At 50.6% G+C, this 17,067-nt stretch overlaps 1 protein-coding gene across 17 annotated transcripts in view; it reads right to left on the reverse strand.

The window, feature by feature from the left end:
• The window catches only part of JAKMIP3 (Janus kinase and microtubule interacting protein 3), a 122,586-nt gene that overhangs the window by 47,034 nt on the left and 58,485 nt on the right, over window positions 1–17,067 (reverse strand). For all 17 annotated transcript variants that reach the window (XM_037804855.1, XM_037804854.1, XM_037804867.1 and 14 more), the window contains one exon: window positions 15,926–16,423. In XM_037804855.1, coding sequence (XP_037660783.1) covers window positions 15,926–16,423 — 498 coding nt within the window. The remainder of the gene's footprint in view (window positions 1–15,925; window positions 16,424–17,067) is intronic.

Genomic DNA, 17,067 nt, shown 5'->3' on the forward strand with positions numbered 1-17,067 from the left:
GAATTAGCCACCTGCTGAAGCTTGGAAACGAGGAGAAGAGAGGTCTCATGAGCTCAGCTCGCAGAACTAAGGGCAGGCAATGAGCTGAATGGACGGGAAGAAGGCCTTAATTGCTCAACTCCCATTTACTCGAGCACTCAGAGACGCAGAAAGAGGCAACGGCAAATTAGTAAACAGGGAGATCATGAAACTAAAATCATATTAAAAGGCAGCCAGGTCCTGTGGCCTGACGGTCACACGTCACACACAGATGCTTTAGAAGCAGCCTCCACACACGATGCTCGCTGAAACCTGCTTTTGACGCAGCCGGTTTGGATGTGCAGGCAGAGCCCCGGGGAGGCCTGTGGTCCCAGCAGCCTGAGGGGCCGTGGCCGCAGAGGGCCGGGGCTGACGGCTTCAAGAAGGGAAATTCACAGCGGCCCCCAGACCCCTCAGCCGGGTCTGCATGTCAGAGCCAGTTGCTCGAGGCAACGGAAACTTGTGACATTTGCGTGTGCGGGCGGGAGGCGGCCCCCAGCCCTGGGAAGGCGGCCTCTGGCTGCACCAGCCGTGCTGTGGGCAGCTTCCAGGCCATGCCTCTCCGGATTCAAACTCGGTAACTGACGGCCCCAGGCAGCCGTGCCCAGCTGGCCCAGAGAGGCCGACAGCAGGCACAGACGTGCGGACACACGGACACCACGTCCGTCAGTGCTCTCCCTTCCCACCCAGGACCTTCCAGGGTGGACAGCAGGGTGTCCAGTGTGCATCAGAGCTCAGCACGCCCTCGGCTGCCTCCCCCCCCCCCCGCTGCCTGTGGTCCCCCCTCCTGAGGCGTGGGGGTCCTGGAGGGCCACGCCCCAGATGGAGTCCCGGGGACACTGCCTCCCAGCCTCATGGCACCCCCACACCCCAATGCTCCCCCCACCCCAGCTCGGCTGCTCTCCTCCCAGCCACCAGAGTCATCTTCAAAAGCTCAGATCTTATCACTCCTGTGGCTTAAAACCCACCAAAGGTTCCCCTGTGCACGAGGAGTCAGATTCAAGACCCTCCCTGCCACCACTGGCGTCCACACGAGCTGCCCCTGATGCCCTGAGGCCCCAGTGTCCCCCACGAGCAGCCCCAGCCCCCGAGCCCCCTGCCCTCTCCTTCCAGTGAGCTCCCCCTGCCCCCCTGCCCCCATCTCCCTCCCATGGGCTGCCCCCCCCTCAGTCCCCCACCACGGCCCCCTCCTCCCACGAGCCCCCCGCAGCCCCTGCCCCCCATGCCAGCTTCTCACTCCCAAGATTCTGGCCCCACTGGCCCTGCCGTGTCCTTTGCAGCTGCTCTCCCTCATTCTGGAACATTCTTCCTGCTCTCTCCGTGGCTTTGGCCTCCCCGGACACCTACCTTCATGGGTCCCCTGGGCTGGGCGCTGCCTATGACCCCGTTTATCCCTAGCAGCCTCCCCCCGTGTTTGTCTTTGGAAAGGTGAAGCCCCCAGGCCAAGGCCCACCTCCGCCTGCCAGCTCCGCGGTCGGCTCCCGGGCACGGCCTGGCACACGCAGGTGCCCAAGGACACGCGAGTGCAGCGTGCGCAGCGGGGGCCCTGGCAGAGGCACACGTGATGCCCAGTTAGGGCGCTCGGCTTTGCACTCCAGAGCTCAGCCCCGGACCGGCCTCCCCAGAGACGGCTTCCATGGAGGACGTGCTCCAGGGGCCGCTGGACTCCACGGCACCGGGGAAAGCCGCAGCACGAGGCCTGTGCTTAAGAGGTGCCACCCACCGCCACAGGAGCAACATGGAAGGAGGAAGCCCCTGAGGGCACAGCAGGGCGCTGGCAGTGGCTGGGTCCCGCCCGTGCAGGGGGTCCAGGGGCCAGGGGAGACCCATGGGAAGCTGCTTGGGTTGGGGGGGCCGACCACCAAAGGACGTGGACTTCCCTGGCCAGGGAGAAGACACCCCCTCCTCACAGCCCCGCTCACAGCCCCCCTCCTAACTCGGAGCACCTAGGTCGTGGCCCCAGACTCTCAGCATCAGAGTGGCGGAGACAGGCCGGGCCCCAGATGCTCAGAACCAGACTCTCCAGATGGGGCCTGGGCACCTGCATTTTGCACCCTCCCCCCAGTTCGGTAAGAAGCACACAGACACGCTCTAACCCGTCCTGTGGCAGCCTTGGTGCCTGCCCCACAAGTGCCAGCGAGACCCACCCAGGGGCTCCACTGCAGCCCCATGAGGTTGCTCACAGCCACAGCTGCTCCCCCCAGGCTGCCCGGGCCTCGGCCTGCAGAGGAGCCTGTGGCAGCAGCAGAGGGACCATCAGCCCACAGCCAGGACCCTAGGGAGGGACAGCCCTGGGCTGGCAGGGTCTCCGATGCAGCTCCCACAAAGCAGGACTCCTTCCACAGGCTGGGGCATAAGGTGAGGGTCCCACCAGGGCCACCTCTGTTGGCTTCCAGAGAGATCTGCCTCTCGGGACCCCCCTCCTCCATGGGCCTTTGCCTGGGGGCTCCTGGCTCCACAGGGGGAAGTGTGAGCACACGAAAGCACCCCACGAGTCAGAGAAGGCTGCCGCTCGCCAGTGGTGTGTTGGAGGTGAGGAGAGTGTGATGTGCTTTCCAGGTGGGCCTCACCTTCCCAGCAGGGGGGCTCCTGGAAGGGCCTCAGGAGTTGATGAGAGAAGGAAGCCGCCCCAGCACCCCAGCTCCCCAGCACCCCACCACCGAGGGCTGGAAGTGGGCAGAGCAGCAGGGGAAGGAGCACCCCCAGACGAGATGCAGGGCCTCCCACTGTCCGAGGTGAGGCCCAGAGAGCAGAGGCCCTGGGAGGGGCTGGCTGGGGGGTCTCCACAGAGGGTGCCGGAACACAAAGGCCCCCAAGCCTCAGTCACCCCCACACGGGGTCTAAGGGTTTGTAGACAGAGAGAAACGTGACAGTTTAGGCCAAGCTCATGTCCTCCCAATGTCCTAGAGACGCTGGAGTGTGCTGCGGGCCTGGGAATCAGCTCTTTGAGGAGTTTTACTGTGACAGGAGGCCTTGGACTCCACAATCGTAGGAAATATGCCAGTGAGGCTGTGGCGAGAGGGTGGCACCCAGCCCTGGCTTCACACTGGAATCCTCCCAGAAGCCTTGAAAATGCTGATGCCCAGGAACTCCTGGTTCCAGGCACGGTGGAGCAGCTGGTCTGAGATGTAGCCTGCAGTTGGCAACTCCAGAAGCTGAATGAGGTCTACACCGCAGGAGCAGATGCTGAACGAGGTCTACACCGTGGGAGCAGACACTGAATGAGGTCTACACTGTGGGAACAGACACTGAATGAGGTCTACACCGCAGGAACAGACGCTGAACGAGGTCTACACCGCGAGAGCAGACGCTGAACGAGGTCTACACCGTGGGAGCAGACACTGAATGAGGTCTACACTGTGGAAGTAGGATGCCAGGACGAGGGATGCACATGCGGGAGCCCCACGTGGAGGTAAAGGTCACTGCTGTAAGGGTCTCGAATTGCTTGGGATGGAGCAAAATTACTAACTTACAATAGAGAGTAGTAATTTACAGATGCATTTAAAATGTTCTACATAATTGCTAATAGAATACTACTAAAAGTAGTAGCTAAAGAGAAAGAGTGAGAGAGAACAAGAGGGAGAAAGAGAACACAAATCACCAATATCGGGAATGAGAAAGGGTACTCATAACAGATTCTGCAGATATAGTAAGAAGATATTATGAAAATTTAATGTCAATAAATTTCAAAATAGATTTTGGCAAATTCCTTGGAAAATCCTTTTTACCAAACTTGACATAAGAAGAAATAGAAAATCTGAATATCCTAATTTATTGCAGATACTGAATTTAGGTTAAAGACACAAAGAAACTCCAGACTTGAATGGCTTCAGTGGTGAATTCTTCCAAATAGTTAAGGAAGAAATGACCCCAAAATGAAACAGACTCACTGAGGGAGCAGATCAAGGGAAATAGCTCTGCAATCATTTTATGAAGAGAGCAAAACCTTGACAACAAAACCTGGCAAGGACATTACAAGAAAAGAAAAATAATCCTAAATCCAGTAATATATAAAAAGGATGATATATCATGACCATTTGAAAATAAATTAATGTAATCATCTCAATAAGATAAAGAAAGTAACATAATCATCTCAATATATTCAGAAACAAACATATGATAAAAGTTCATACCCATTCATGATAAAAAATATTCGTAGTAAATTAGGAACAAAGGGGGATCTTCTTAATCCGATAAAAGGTCTTACCAAAAACCTAAATTCACATCATACTCCACAGGGAAATATTGGGTGCTTTCACCCTGAGGTTGGAATATGCCAAGGGATCTATACTATCAGCACTTTTATTCAAAATTTTACTGGAGATCTTAGCAAGTTCATTAAGGCAAGAAAATGAAATAAAGGGTCTAAGATTGGAAAGGAAGAATCAAGCTGTTTTTGTTCACAGATGACACAACTGACATGATCATGTACAAAGAAAATCTAAAAGAATCTACAAACTATTAGAATTAGTAAGTGAATTTAGCAAGGCTGCAAGATGAGAAGTCCATATGAAAAATCTATTGTATTTCTACATATTAGCAACAAAAAAATAAAAATTATATTTAAAAGTTTTCAAATGCAATACCATTTACAATAGCATAAAAGATCAGATTCCTAGGAATAAGTATAAAAGATATGCACAACCTCTACACTGAAAATTACAAAGAGCAATTCCCTAAGAGAAATTAGGGAAAATCTAACATGGATTAAATGTGAAGAGAAAAACACTCGAGCATCTGGAAGACAACATAGGAGAATATCTTCCTGACCTTGGGTTAAACAGAAGTTTTTTTCAACAGGACACAAATAGCACATAAGAGAAGTCGACAGATTGGACTTTGTTAAAATCAAGAACTCTGCTCATCAAAGACATCATAAGAAAATAATGGGGCTGGCCTCAGAGAGAAGGTTTGCAAAAAACAAGGCCGATGAAGGACATGCGCCGAGAATACAGAAAGGATTTATACATATCACAAGAAGAACGACACCTCAATCTAAAATTGGGCCAAAGGCGTGAACGGGAGCTTTACAGAAGACAACGTTCAACGGGTCACCTGAATGGCGAGTTTTTGTTTGTGGTTGTTGGAAGGTGACGATGTGGATACCGGGGAGGACGTGGGGTGACATGGACGCTGAGCGCTGCTGGCAGGCGTGGACACCGATGCAGCCCTTTCGACAGCTGACTGGTGGCATCTTCTAGAGTGAAGCTGACGCCTCCCTGACGAGCCAGCAATTTTCCTCCTACGTAGCCACCCCTGGGAGAGGTGAGCACACGGATCCGCCAAAGGCACGACAGGAACATCACAGCAGCCAACACTGCAACAATTCAGATGTCCTTCAACAGAGTGAAGGGTAAATACACTGACACATGTCTGTGCGCTGCATGCTGCGGGGTCGGTTTCTGTGAAGCTCAAGGACGGGCGACAGCAGTCGATGGGAAGGAACAGGTGTCAGCGTGCACGGGGCCTGCAGGTGCCCTATATCTTGATCAGGGTGGACACGTTTCAGAAGTCATCGAGCTTTTCCTTCAGATGGGTGCCCTTTATTGCACAGATGTTATTCCCCAGTTCTTATGAAAAGGGGAGAAAAACAAACACAGGTGCACAGAGCACCCCGGCAGGGAGCCGATTCAATTGGCCCGTGCCTCAGGAGATTTGAAAGCTCGCGATTTTCAGTGAGCTTGCCAGGGTTCCCAACGCAGCTCCAGGGCTGGAGCCACGTGCCACGTGCACTCCCTGAGGGCCTGGGTGTGTCCTGGGGCGGCACAGGCACCCCTGCATTAAGGGTTTGCTCCTTGGGGAGCAAGTACGCAGGGAAAGAGCAGGGCGGCTGGCGCCGGGGCACCCAGATTCGCCACGGGTGGCCTACGTGTGATGAAGGGTCTACGTGTGATCGATGAAGCCGTTCTGGCTGCACACTGCGCGGTGCCATCTGAGAAAAAGCACCCTTTCCCAGCACTGTTGAAGCAGATCTCCCCGGTGAGAACCCGGTGGGTAGCGCAGGCTACTGCTCCACGGTGCAGCCCGCCCTGCTGGGCAGTCCGAGCGGATTTCCTCAGCACTCTTCATGGGGCTGTCCTCACTGCTGTCTGAGAATTCTGCTCAAACTGGCCACCCCGACAGCCCGGAGACAGGGAACAATGAGTAAAGCACTGATTTTTATGGGAATGTGGGCATGGCCTTTTGCCTGTAATTCTTGAGTTTTGTGGAGCTTTTAGTAACAGCCAGAGCATGCATTTCAGCAGCACATTTATGAGTGAAGTCGCTGCCTGCCCGACAAGTGTGTCTCCAGCTGGCTGCAGCCCAGGGCCGCCTCCCCCAGCGCAGCCTGGGCCCCCCCTTGGAGCTTGCCCCCCACTGGCTGGGTGCCGGGGTGGGGTGGGGGAATGGAGGCATCCAGGGGCCACAGGACCCAGAGCAGGGCCCGGGAGGGAGACGAGGCCTGGGCCTGTGTGTGGGGACTCGCGGTCACTCTACTCTCGCTTGTCCTGAAAATTCAGCCAAGAAACCCAGCGGGTGGGCTTGCCCAGGCACCCTGTGCGGGGTGAGCACAGAGGAGGGGTGAGCCCGGGGCCCTCCCAAGCTCCTGCTCCCCTTCCCAAAACCTCGGGGCACTGGGGCGCTGAAGACCCAGGCCTGGGTGTCAGGGAGGCCACTTCCTGACCCCCTGAGGGATTTGAGTGGACCTGATGGAGACCCCCCTCTGGCCCTACAGGTCCTACTCACTATCCCCTTCTGGGCAGGGGTCTGGTTTCTCCAGCAGGAGCTTTGATTGCTCCCCGCCTGGGAGCCCCCACTCCCACCCCAGCTGTGTCCAGGCCCCACCCTGGCAGGGGCTGCAGGGGCCTGTTTGTCTTTGGGGCTTCCTTCTGGCATCTCATCCTCTGGGCCTGCACTCCCCACTTGGGGTCTCTGGTTGCCCAGCCTGCCCTGGGGGCACCTCCTGCCCAGGCTCCTGGCCCTGCTAGCCCCTTCGGGCTCCCGGCAAACCAGGGACAGCCCAGGGGCTCACTGGGACCCCAGGTGGCCACAGCCATCCTCTTGGCACCCTGTTCCAGGGGTCAAGGGCTGGAAGGGCTGGGACGAGCAGGCCCCCAAATACCAGGGGCTCGGCCACCAAGGAGCTGAGAGGAGCCCCACGCTCTGGCCACTCATTGAAATCCATTCAACATACAGTGTTGATCACCTGCTCCCATGTGGGGATGAGCAGTGGGCAAAACGGAGCCAGGTAGAGATGCAAGTTACGTGCTGCCCAGGGCAGGCAGGCAGGACCCCAAGGAGCTGGCAAGTTTCAGGCACAGCGTGTACAAGTTCTGGGCCCATGGCATGGCTGTGTTTTGGGGTAATTTACTGAAGCAGAACGAGAGACCTGGCACCTTGCAACCTCACTGGATCGAAAGGTGAGTGTCCAGGACCCTGGTCACCCACCCACTGACTCAGTCGCCCCCTCACCTGACCAGCCTTTCCAGACCCGGTGTGCACTGGCCACTCGTGCAGCGTGCACCTAACTCCCCAGGGGCGGGCCTGCCTGCACCCATGGTGCCACGTGCTGGCCGGGCCGCAGCAGGAGCCCCGGACCTTGCTCTCATCAGTGGCCACCAGCCCCCTGGCACACGCATCGCCCTCCCTGGGGTGCCTGCCTGTGCCCACACACCCTGGTTTCGGGAAATGACTGACTGTGAGAGGCCCCATCCCCGACAGCCTCCTGGCACGGTGACGTCGAGGCCCACACCCCACGGCGCCCAGGATGACGGGCAGCATCGGCGGGAAAACCAGCACCGACTGCCTGACATTCACAAAGAAAGAAATGCTATAATCCCTATAAACATGGTTTCAGCTGCATCCCACAAATTTTGATACGCTGTGTTTTCATTTCATTCAATTCAAAATACTTTCTTAATTCTCTTGTGATTGCTCTTTGACCCACTGGTTATTTATAAGTATTGTTTAATAGTAAAACATTTGGGGATTTCCCATTTATCTTTCCATTATTGAATTCTATTTTACTTCTGTTGTGGTTAGAGAACACACTTAATAAAATTTAAATCCTTTTAAACTTGTTAAGATTTGTGTTTTAACCCAGAACACTGCCTCCTCGGCGAACTTTCCATGTGCACTTGAAAAGAAAGCAGATCCTGCTGATATTGGGTGGAGAGCTGAATAAATGTCAGTTTGGTTGATGTTGTTAGGTTTTCGATTGCCAAACTTTCTGTCTTCTTGTTCTACTGATGACCGAGAGAACGGCGTTGAAACCTGCTCCTCCAACTAACGATTTAGTTTTCCTTTGTGTTCTGTCAGTTTTGCTCCCAGCATTTTAAAGTTCTGTTATTCCAAGCATATACTTGAGAATTGTTACACTGTTACGTCTTCCTGGCAAGTTGGCTGTTCATCATTATGTCAAGTCCCTCTTTACCCGAGAAGGAGTCCTTGTTCCAAAGTCTGCCATGTTCAATACCAATATAGCCACTCCGGTTTTTCTTTGTTCAGTGTTTACACGTTGTATCATTTTGCATCCTCTTATTTTTAACCTATCTATGTCTTTATATAGAAAGAGGTTTCTTGCAGACAATAGTTAGGTCTTGCTTTTTCTTCCAAATTAACCATCTTGCCTTTTAATTTAGGTGTTTATACCATTTTTATTTAACTTTAAATCTACCGTCTTGTTAGTTGTTTTCTGCTGTCCAATCTGTTCTTTGTTCTATTTTTCTTCTTATCCTCCCAGCTTTTTGGCTGCAGTGTGTATTTTTTTATAGTTCTTTTCCATCTCCATCATTGGCTTATTAGTCATATCTCTTTTTTTTAAATAGGTTTCCAATACGCAAGTTCCACTAATCAATACACCATGTATACATAACGATCTTCAAAGACTACTTCCAATTCCTTCCCCATCCTTTGTGCAGCTGATGTCATATATTTTTATTTTTATGTATGTTAAACACCCCACAATACAATGTTACTATTTTTTAGTTTAGATAATCAGTTATCTTTTGAGTTGATTAAAAACAAGAAAAACAGTATTTTATACTTACTATTATTTTTCATAATTCAATTGCCTTTCATTTCTTTATGTAAATCCAAAATTCTGGCTGATACAATACTCATTCTTCCAGAAGAACTTCCTTTAATATGTCTTGGAGTACAGATCTACTAGCAATGGATTCTCCCTCTTTTTGTTTGTCTAAAAATACATTTATTTCACTTTCATTTCCAAGAGAGATTTTCACTGGTTATAGAATTCATGGATTAAAAGTTTTTTTCCCAGTACTTTAAAGATGGTATCCCATTTTCTTCTGGCTGGCATGTTTTCTGATGAGAAGTCGGCTCTAAGTTTTCTTTTTGTTCTTCTCTGTGTCATGTTTCTTTTATCTCTGGCTGCCTTTGAGATTTTCTCTTTATCTCTGGTTTTCACCAGCTGGACTACGATGTATCTTTTGTCGTTGTTGGGATTTATTCTGCTTGTGATTCACTGAGGTTCTTGGATATGTGGTTTGATGTCTCTGAATACTTTTGGAAAATTCTCAGCCTTTATGTTTTCAAAAATTTTTTTGTTCTGTTTTCTCTCCCTTCTCTTCCTTGGACTCCAATTGACATATGTTAGATCATTTGATACTGTCCCACAGCTCTTAGATGCTGGAATTTTTTCCCCACTTTTTTTTTCTTTTTGTATTTCAGATTTGGGTAATGTCTATTTACTTATGTTCAAGTTCACTGAGTATTTCTTCGGCTATGTTGAGCTCTTGAAGGAATTCTGCAGGTCTGATATCACTGTGCTTATATTTAGCATTTTTCACTCTTATAGTTTCCTTCTCTCTACCGAACTTCCTTATCGATTCATGCATGTCCACTTTTTCCATCATATCCTTTAACATATTTTAATGTCTCTCTCTTTAGTTTCAACATATCCTGACAGTTTCAACATCTGGGTCACCTTTGACTCTAGTTCTGTCGATGGCTTTATCTGTTAACAATGGCTTGTGAAAGGGGAGCACCCAAGAGGGAAGCCAGGGTCTCTTTATTAAAATAATATCCCATTGTTCATGGCATTTATTCATTAGAATTCTGCCAGTAAGTCCACCCACATGCAAGGGGAGGGGGTCGCTGGGGCCCACTGGAGACCACCTCTGCCTGGTGAGCATCACGTGCTGCCTTACGTTCGTGGTTGCTCTTGGGCTGGAGGTCGGTAGGAGGGCAGGGCCCTGGACCCGGGCTGGTTTCCTGCTCCTCCCCTGGGGACAGACAGGTTTGCTCCTGCTCCTCCTCGAGATGCATGTGAAATGCCTCTTTGCCTTGGCCCGGTGAGCGAACATTTAGCTGCTCTTCCTCCAAGCTCTTAGGCTGATTTTTAACTAATTTTATTAAGATATAATTTATATATAATAAACTTCACCCATTTTAAGTGTAGACATCAATGAATTAGTAAATTTAAAGTTGTGCAACCATAACCTGAGTCCAGTTTTTGAACCTTTCGCTCACCCCCAGAAGACACCTTGTGCCCATTTGCAAATGATCTCTTTTCTGGTCCCCAGTCCCCAGGCAACCACTGTCTCTCTAGATTTGCCTTTCCTGGAAACTTCATATAAATCGAATCACACAACATGTGGTTCTTAGTGACTAACTCCTTTCAGTTTACAAAATGTTCTCAAAGTTTATTCATGTTGCAGTATAATCAACAGCTCATTCCTTTTTAATTGCTGAATAGCTTTCCATCGTGTGGACATACCACTTTTTGTTTATCCATTCAGCAGCGTGCCAGTTTGTATATATTATGCCCCCCAGAAAAAACCATGTCCTTTGATGCAATCTTGTGGGGGCAGATTGATTAATCTTTTTGATTGGGGTGTGACCTCTTGATTGGATGTTCCCATCAGGTGTGGCCCCATACCTGATGGACCTTGATTGGTTACTGGAGTACTTTAAAAAGAGCCACACAGACCCAGACGCAAGCTGAGAGACACATTTTGAAGATAGGCGTTGAAAGCTGATGCCATTTTGAAATGCAACCTGGGAGCAAGAAGACGCCAGCCGCATTTCTGGTATTTTGCAAAACAGCAGCATTAGCAAACGGAAACAATCAGTGATGGATATTTCAAGTGATTCTTATTTTAGGCTATTTTGAATAATGTTTTATAAATATTCACATACATATTGTTGTGTGAACATAAGATTTTGTTCCTCTTAGGTAGATATCTAGGAGTGGAATTGCTGGGTTGCATGGCAAGTTTAGTTTTAACATTTTAAGAAGTTGTCAAACTGTTGTCCAAAAGTGGCTGCACTATTTTATATTCCCAACAGAAAAATATGAGAGTTCCAGTTTCCCCTATTCTCACCAACACTTATTTTCTCTTTATTATTATAGAAATCCTAGCGGATGTGATATGGTATTTCACTGTCATTTTGAGTCACATTTCCCTAAAGGCTAATTATGTTGAACATTTTTTCATGTCATTATTTGTTATTTGTATTTCTTTTGTTGAAATGTGTGTGCAAATCTTTCACCCAAATTTTAATTGGATTGTTTGATTTCTCCTTATTGAATTTTAAGAGGCCATTATATATTCTGGATACAAATCCTTTACCAGACATATGATTTCCAAATATTTTCTTCCAGTCTGTGGCTTATCTTTTCATTTCCCTAATAGTGTCTTTTCAGGTGCAAAAATTTTTATGAAGTACAACTTATCAAAGTTTTCTTATCTGGATTGTACTTTTGGTGTCATCTCTAAACTCTTTGCCTAACCCAGTTCCACGAAGATTCCCTCCTATGTTTTCTTTGAGAAATTTTAAAATTTTAGCTTTCACATTTAGGTCTATGATTTATTTTCAGGTTTTTCTGGTACATGGTGTGAAGTGAGAGCCTAAATTCATCTATTTGCACATGGATAGCCAACTGCCCCAGCACCGTTTGTTGAAAAGACTATCCTCACCCCATTGAATTGCCTTGGCACCTTTGTCAAAAATCAGTTGACCATAAATATAAGGGTTTATTTCTGGACTCTCGATTCTGTTCCCTTGATCTGTATGCCTATCCATAGGCAACAGTGTGGTTAGCACATTTTGAAATCTGGAAAGGTAAGTCGCCCAGCTTTGTTCTTCTTTTTAAAAACTGTTTTTTAAAAATGGTATTCTGAGTTCTTTGCATTTTTGTATAAACCTTAGGATCAGCTTGTCCAGGTCGAAAAAAAAGCCTGCTGGGATTTTGATAGGCATTGTGCTTAATCTTGAATCAATTTGGGAAGAATTGCCATCTTAGTAATATTGAAGCTTTCAATCAATGAACATGAAACATCTCTCAATTTACTTAAATTTTCTTTAATTTCTCTCAGCAATGTTTTACAGTTTTTGGTGCACAAGTCTTGCACTTCTTTTGTAAAATTTATGCCTTAGTACTTCTTTTTATGCTATTATGAATAAATGTTTGAAAACTTCCTTTCAGGTTGTTTACTGCTGGTATATAAAAATACAGTAGATTTTTGTATATTGATTTTGTATCCTGAAAACTTGCTGAATGTGTTTATTAGTTCCAGTACTTTTTAAATCTTCCTTTCCAATCTGATGCCTTTAATTTCCTTCTTTTGTCCTACTGCCATGTGCAGTGACTGGATCCCTCTGTGGGTAAGCTTACTCACCTAAGAAAACAGAAAAACAGTCGCCAAGAAAATGACAGAATTTCTTAAAGTTCATTAAAGTTAAGTTCCCAGTCCACAAGCCCTAGATCCATACACAGAGCTTCTAATCCGCTTCCTGAGCCAGGGGCACAGGGAGAAGGAGCTCTTCACTTCATCTTCCAAAGGGAAAGTGGCCAAAATAAATAAACCGCAAAAAAGAGATGCTGGCATAACACAGACAATGAACAAACAGAAGAAAGCTTTTTAAATTATGGCCCCCAGAGAAATGAGATATTACATCTGTGAATAAGAAGAGAATGACAAAAAAACACATTCAGAGAACAAACTTTTTGAGAATTAAATGTATGCTAGCAAGAAGAAAAAACTCAAACAAAAAGCAAGATAAAATTGAGAACATTTTCTAGAAACTAGAACTAAAAGTCATATTTGGAAAGAAAAATCTGGAGAGAAAAATGAGAAAATTAGAATATTGATCCAAGGGTCCAACATCCAACTAACGGGAGTCCTAGGAGGATTAGAGAGGAGGAAACGATTAGAGGCGCAATGGAGCAAAGTTTCCCGTGGCTGAGTTTCCAGGTGAGAGGGCCCCTGACTGCCCAGTGCCTTGGTTGAGCAAATCCTCATATCAGGGTACATCTCAAGAAAATTTCAGCCCACTGAGCTCCAAGAAGAGACCCTATAGCCTCTGGGGTCAGGGGAGAGGATAACCTCAAGGGTCACAAACATCCCAACAGCAACACTGGAAGTTAGACCACAAGGCAGCAATGCCTTCAAATTCCTGATGGAAACTTTTCCAAACTAAAATTCCACACCCAGTTTAAAAATCAAGTGTGAGGTTAGAATAAAACATTTCAGACACATAGGATTTCAGAAAAATTTATCTCCCATCCACCCTTTTCTCAGGAATCTGCTGGAGAACATGCTCCACCAAAATGAGAAATATGAGAAAAGAGGGAAAGTACGGGAGGGATCAAACCCAAGAGAGGGGTGAGGGGATCCCCAGGCAGACAATGAAGGGCACCGGGGCGACGGCTCGCAGCAGGTTCCGGGAGAAGAGTCTGGGCTGAAGCTGGGGGAGCGGCTGCTCCGGGAGGAACGTCCCCCCAGGAGTAAGCTGGAGGGGTATCAGGGTTTCGACTGTATTGAGAGGAGCCTTTTCTCAGAAAGTTTGGGGTGAATTAGTGATGGGCCCTTAGGGAGCTAAGCAAATGAAAAATTAACCCCAGGGAAAGATGAAAGGTGTGAGGAAAGGCAGTGGAGTCTCGGGAGGCCGCGGGGGTCTCGTGAACTACGTGCTTCTGGCAACAAGAGGGCGAGCAGTAAATACCCCCGTCCCAAGAGGACGTCCCAAGTGTTCCACCAGGCGTTTTGTTTGGGGCCTCCTGGGTACACGCCACCCTTCCCGCTGGTCTGAGCCAGGAGGCCACCTCCAAGGACGGTGTCTGAGCTCCCGCTTCCCGGTTCTGGTTGAGTTGGGCCAACGGGGGCTTGGGGATCCTTGGGGTGTGGGAGGAGCGAGAGGTGGGGCTCTGCCCTGGGCTCCCCGCTGAGCTCCTGTCCCGGGGCCACAGCACTTGCATCTCCCTTCCCTTCAGGCCCAGTCCCCCACCCCGGCCCCCAGGGCTGGTTCTAGCTGCCCCTCAGCATCCCAGGGGCTTCCTTGTGTGTGCCCACCCCTTGGTGAACGGCCCCTTCTTCCAAGGCCCCTCTGTGACTTGTGTGCCATGCACCCCCTTTCCTGTTGAGATCTGGTGTAATCACAGGGAGTAGGGGGTCAGGGGGCCGCGAGGGGGCCTGAGAGGAGCCTCCTGTGGTAGAGACGAGGCCTGGCTAGAACTGAAGACTCGAGAAATAGATGTTCAAGCATGTGTTTAAGAATCTGTAATAAAATCCAGAGGAAGCAGCTAGACGAGTCGTAATTACATGGCTGTCTCTGGGGGCTCCAACCAGGTAGAGTGGGAGATGGGAGAGAACTGCTGTGTTTTCCAAGCCTTTAGTTAAGAAAACAAGGTTACATTCCCCTCTTACCAACATGACATCTATGAAGACACAGGAGAGGGTCACATGAAACGAGGCCGGAGGGCTGACGGCCCTTTCCTTCGTTCCCAGAACGGCCCAACAGCCGCCCTCCTGCCCTCCCTGCACGTTCCGCCACATGGGGAGTTCAGCCAGTCCTGACCAGTGGGATCCCAGACCGGATCTTCAGGTTGCTAGGGCGAGGCTAACACCAGGCTCAGGAAGGGATGGAGAGTTGCATGGGGGAGGTTGGAACAGGGAATTCTCAGGAGAAGGGGGGCATCCAGGTTAGGAACGTTGGGGGGCCTCCAGCGTGGGCACACGGTAGAGTCACGACTCTCAGCTCGCGCCTTCCGGGCACTGGGCTGGCTTTGGGAACCAGGTCCCCGGGGAAGGAGGGGAGGTGTGGCCTGCCCCAGGAGCACGGCTGTGCAGCTGCAGAGATGGTGCATCCATGGGGGGCGCGCCGTGCCCAGGGCTCCCGAGGGTGCCAGTGGCAAGGTGAGCCCGACTCTGATAAAGCACGGGGCGGGGCACAGCTGCGCCTCCGGGGATGCCAGGCCGAGCTCCACTCCCCGAGGTTACGGAGGAAGCCACTCTCCAGGGACAGGAGACTCAGCACCATCACCCCAATCCCGGAATACGCTCTCAACTTCCTAACAGCTGTCCTTCGGGAACACGGACTGTCCCGGAGCCTCCCGGGGTCACCTGGGTCTTTGGAACCACTGAGATGCCCCAGATGAAGCTGCCAACATCTGACCGTTTTGACCTACAAAAATGTCCAGCCTGAGGAATGTTTCCCAGAGAGCACACAGGCTCGGGAAACATCGGCTCAGGGCCCAGGCCGCCACCCCGGGGTCTTCTGGACCCTCCGAGTTCAGCAGACGCTGCGGAATCCTGTCTATAAAGCATTAACCCCTTCTTGGCTTTAAACTTAACCTGGGCCTCTAAGTAGTGGGAAGGTTTTCCTAAACGCTCTTGGGGGAGATGCTAACTTGTAGGTGTCTTGTAGCCCAAACTAGAAAGGGGAGGTGGCCGTGGTGTTGGCCGAGCCGGGGTGGAGGGTGAGGGTTCCGCCCGCCCTGCCTCGGTTACGTGTTCTGAGTGTCACCCTGCTGTTTTTACAGTCTCGCCTCTCTAGCGTCCCCGAAACAGGCGTGAGGCGAGCTGTGCAGGGGAAACAAGGCCCAACAGCGAAGCCACAGAGGTGCCCGCGCTCTGCCCGAGCCCTGCCCGCGCCGCCAGCCGCACCCGCGCCCACATACCAGCCTGCGGATCTCCCGCTCGCACTCCCTCTTGATCCGGGAGATCTCCTCCTGGTGGAGGTGATAGACGCTCCGAATCTCGGCCGCCTTGACCTTGTCGGCCTGGATGACCAGGGTCAGGGCCTCCTCCACCTGCTTCTTGGCGCCCTTGAGCTCGGAGATCTCCTGCTGCATCTTGATCTTCTCCACCTCGAAGCCTTTCTTGGCCTCCTCCTTGGCCTCGGAGAAGAGCACGGTCTTGACCTTGTCGGGTGTCCCGTCGCGCACGGCGCCGAGCAGGGCCTGCAGCCGCTGGTTCTCGTTGTCCTTGATCTTGATGACGCGCAGCAGCTCGGCCTCGTGCTGCCGCAGCAGCGCCTCCCGCACGGCCTGCAGCTCCTTCATCTTCTCCTCGTGCAGCTTACTCTTCAGCTCCGTGAGCAGCACCGCGCTCCTGTGCTGCTCGTGCTCGCGGACCTGCCTGAGCTCCTGGTTCTTCTCCCGCTCCACCCGGCTCACCTGGAACAGACGACAGAGGCCCGCGCTGTGAGCCTGCGCCCACACACGGAGAAACCTGGGGGGAGCGCGGGAGAGGGGTCTATTTTCTCTTTCTTTAAACTTGGGCACTATCTTCCATTCCAGAATTTCCCCTCAAAACACCTAATGAAAATGGAACCCTGGACTCGGCTCAAACCTCGAAAACTGGTGCCTTTAATAAGGTTTCCTCATTTCTGACCATCCCTGAGAAAACCATAAACCTAAAACAGCTCTAAAAATAAAGCTTATTATTTAAAAAACACTGAAATCCAGCCTTATCAGTGGAGAACCACCAATTGCTGATGATGCTCCACAGAAATTCCAGAGAACTCACGAGACATCGTCAACCTGGAAATTAAGATCGTTCGTCAGCCCACAGATGCGGGTCGTGCCACAGGGACGTACGGCCCAGGCCCCTCCCGATGAATCCGCCTGGGAGAGACGGAGCCCACCCCTTGGACACACCCATGGGGGCAGGGGCCGGGTGCTGCCCACCCTGCTCGGGGGCCCCTGCAGCTTCCGCTCACCCCCTCAGACCTCGTTTCCTCACCCACATACTAGGGGATTTGCGCTTACGTGCTGTGACATTCTGGGCACAACTGGGGAAACAAATCTCGGCAGCTACA

This window comes from Choloepus didactylus, chromosome 15 (assembly GCF_015220235.1).
Source record: "Choloepus didactylus isolate mChoDid1 chromosome 15, mChoDid1.pri, whole genome shotgun sequence".
Lineage (NCBI taxonomy): Eukaryota > Metazoa > Chordata > Mammalia > Pilosa > Megalonychidae > Choloepus > Choloepus didactylus.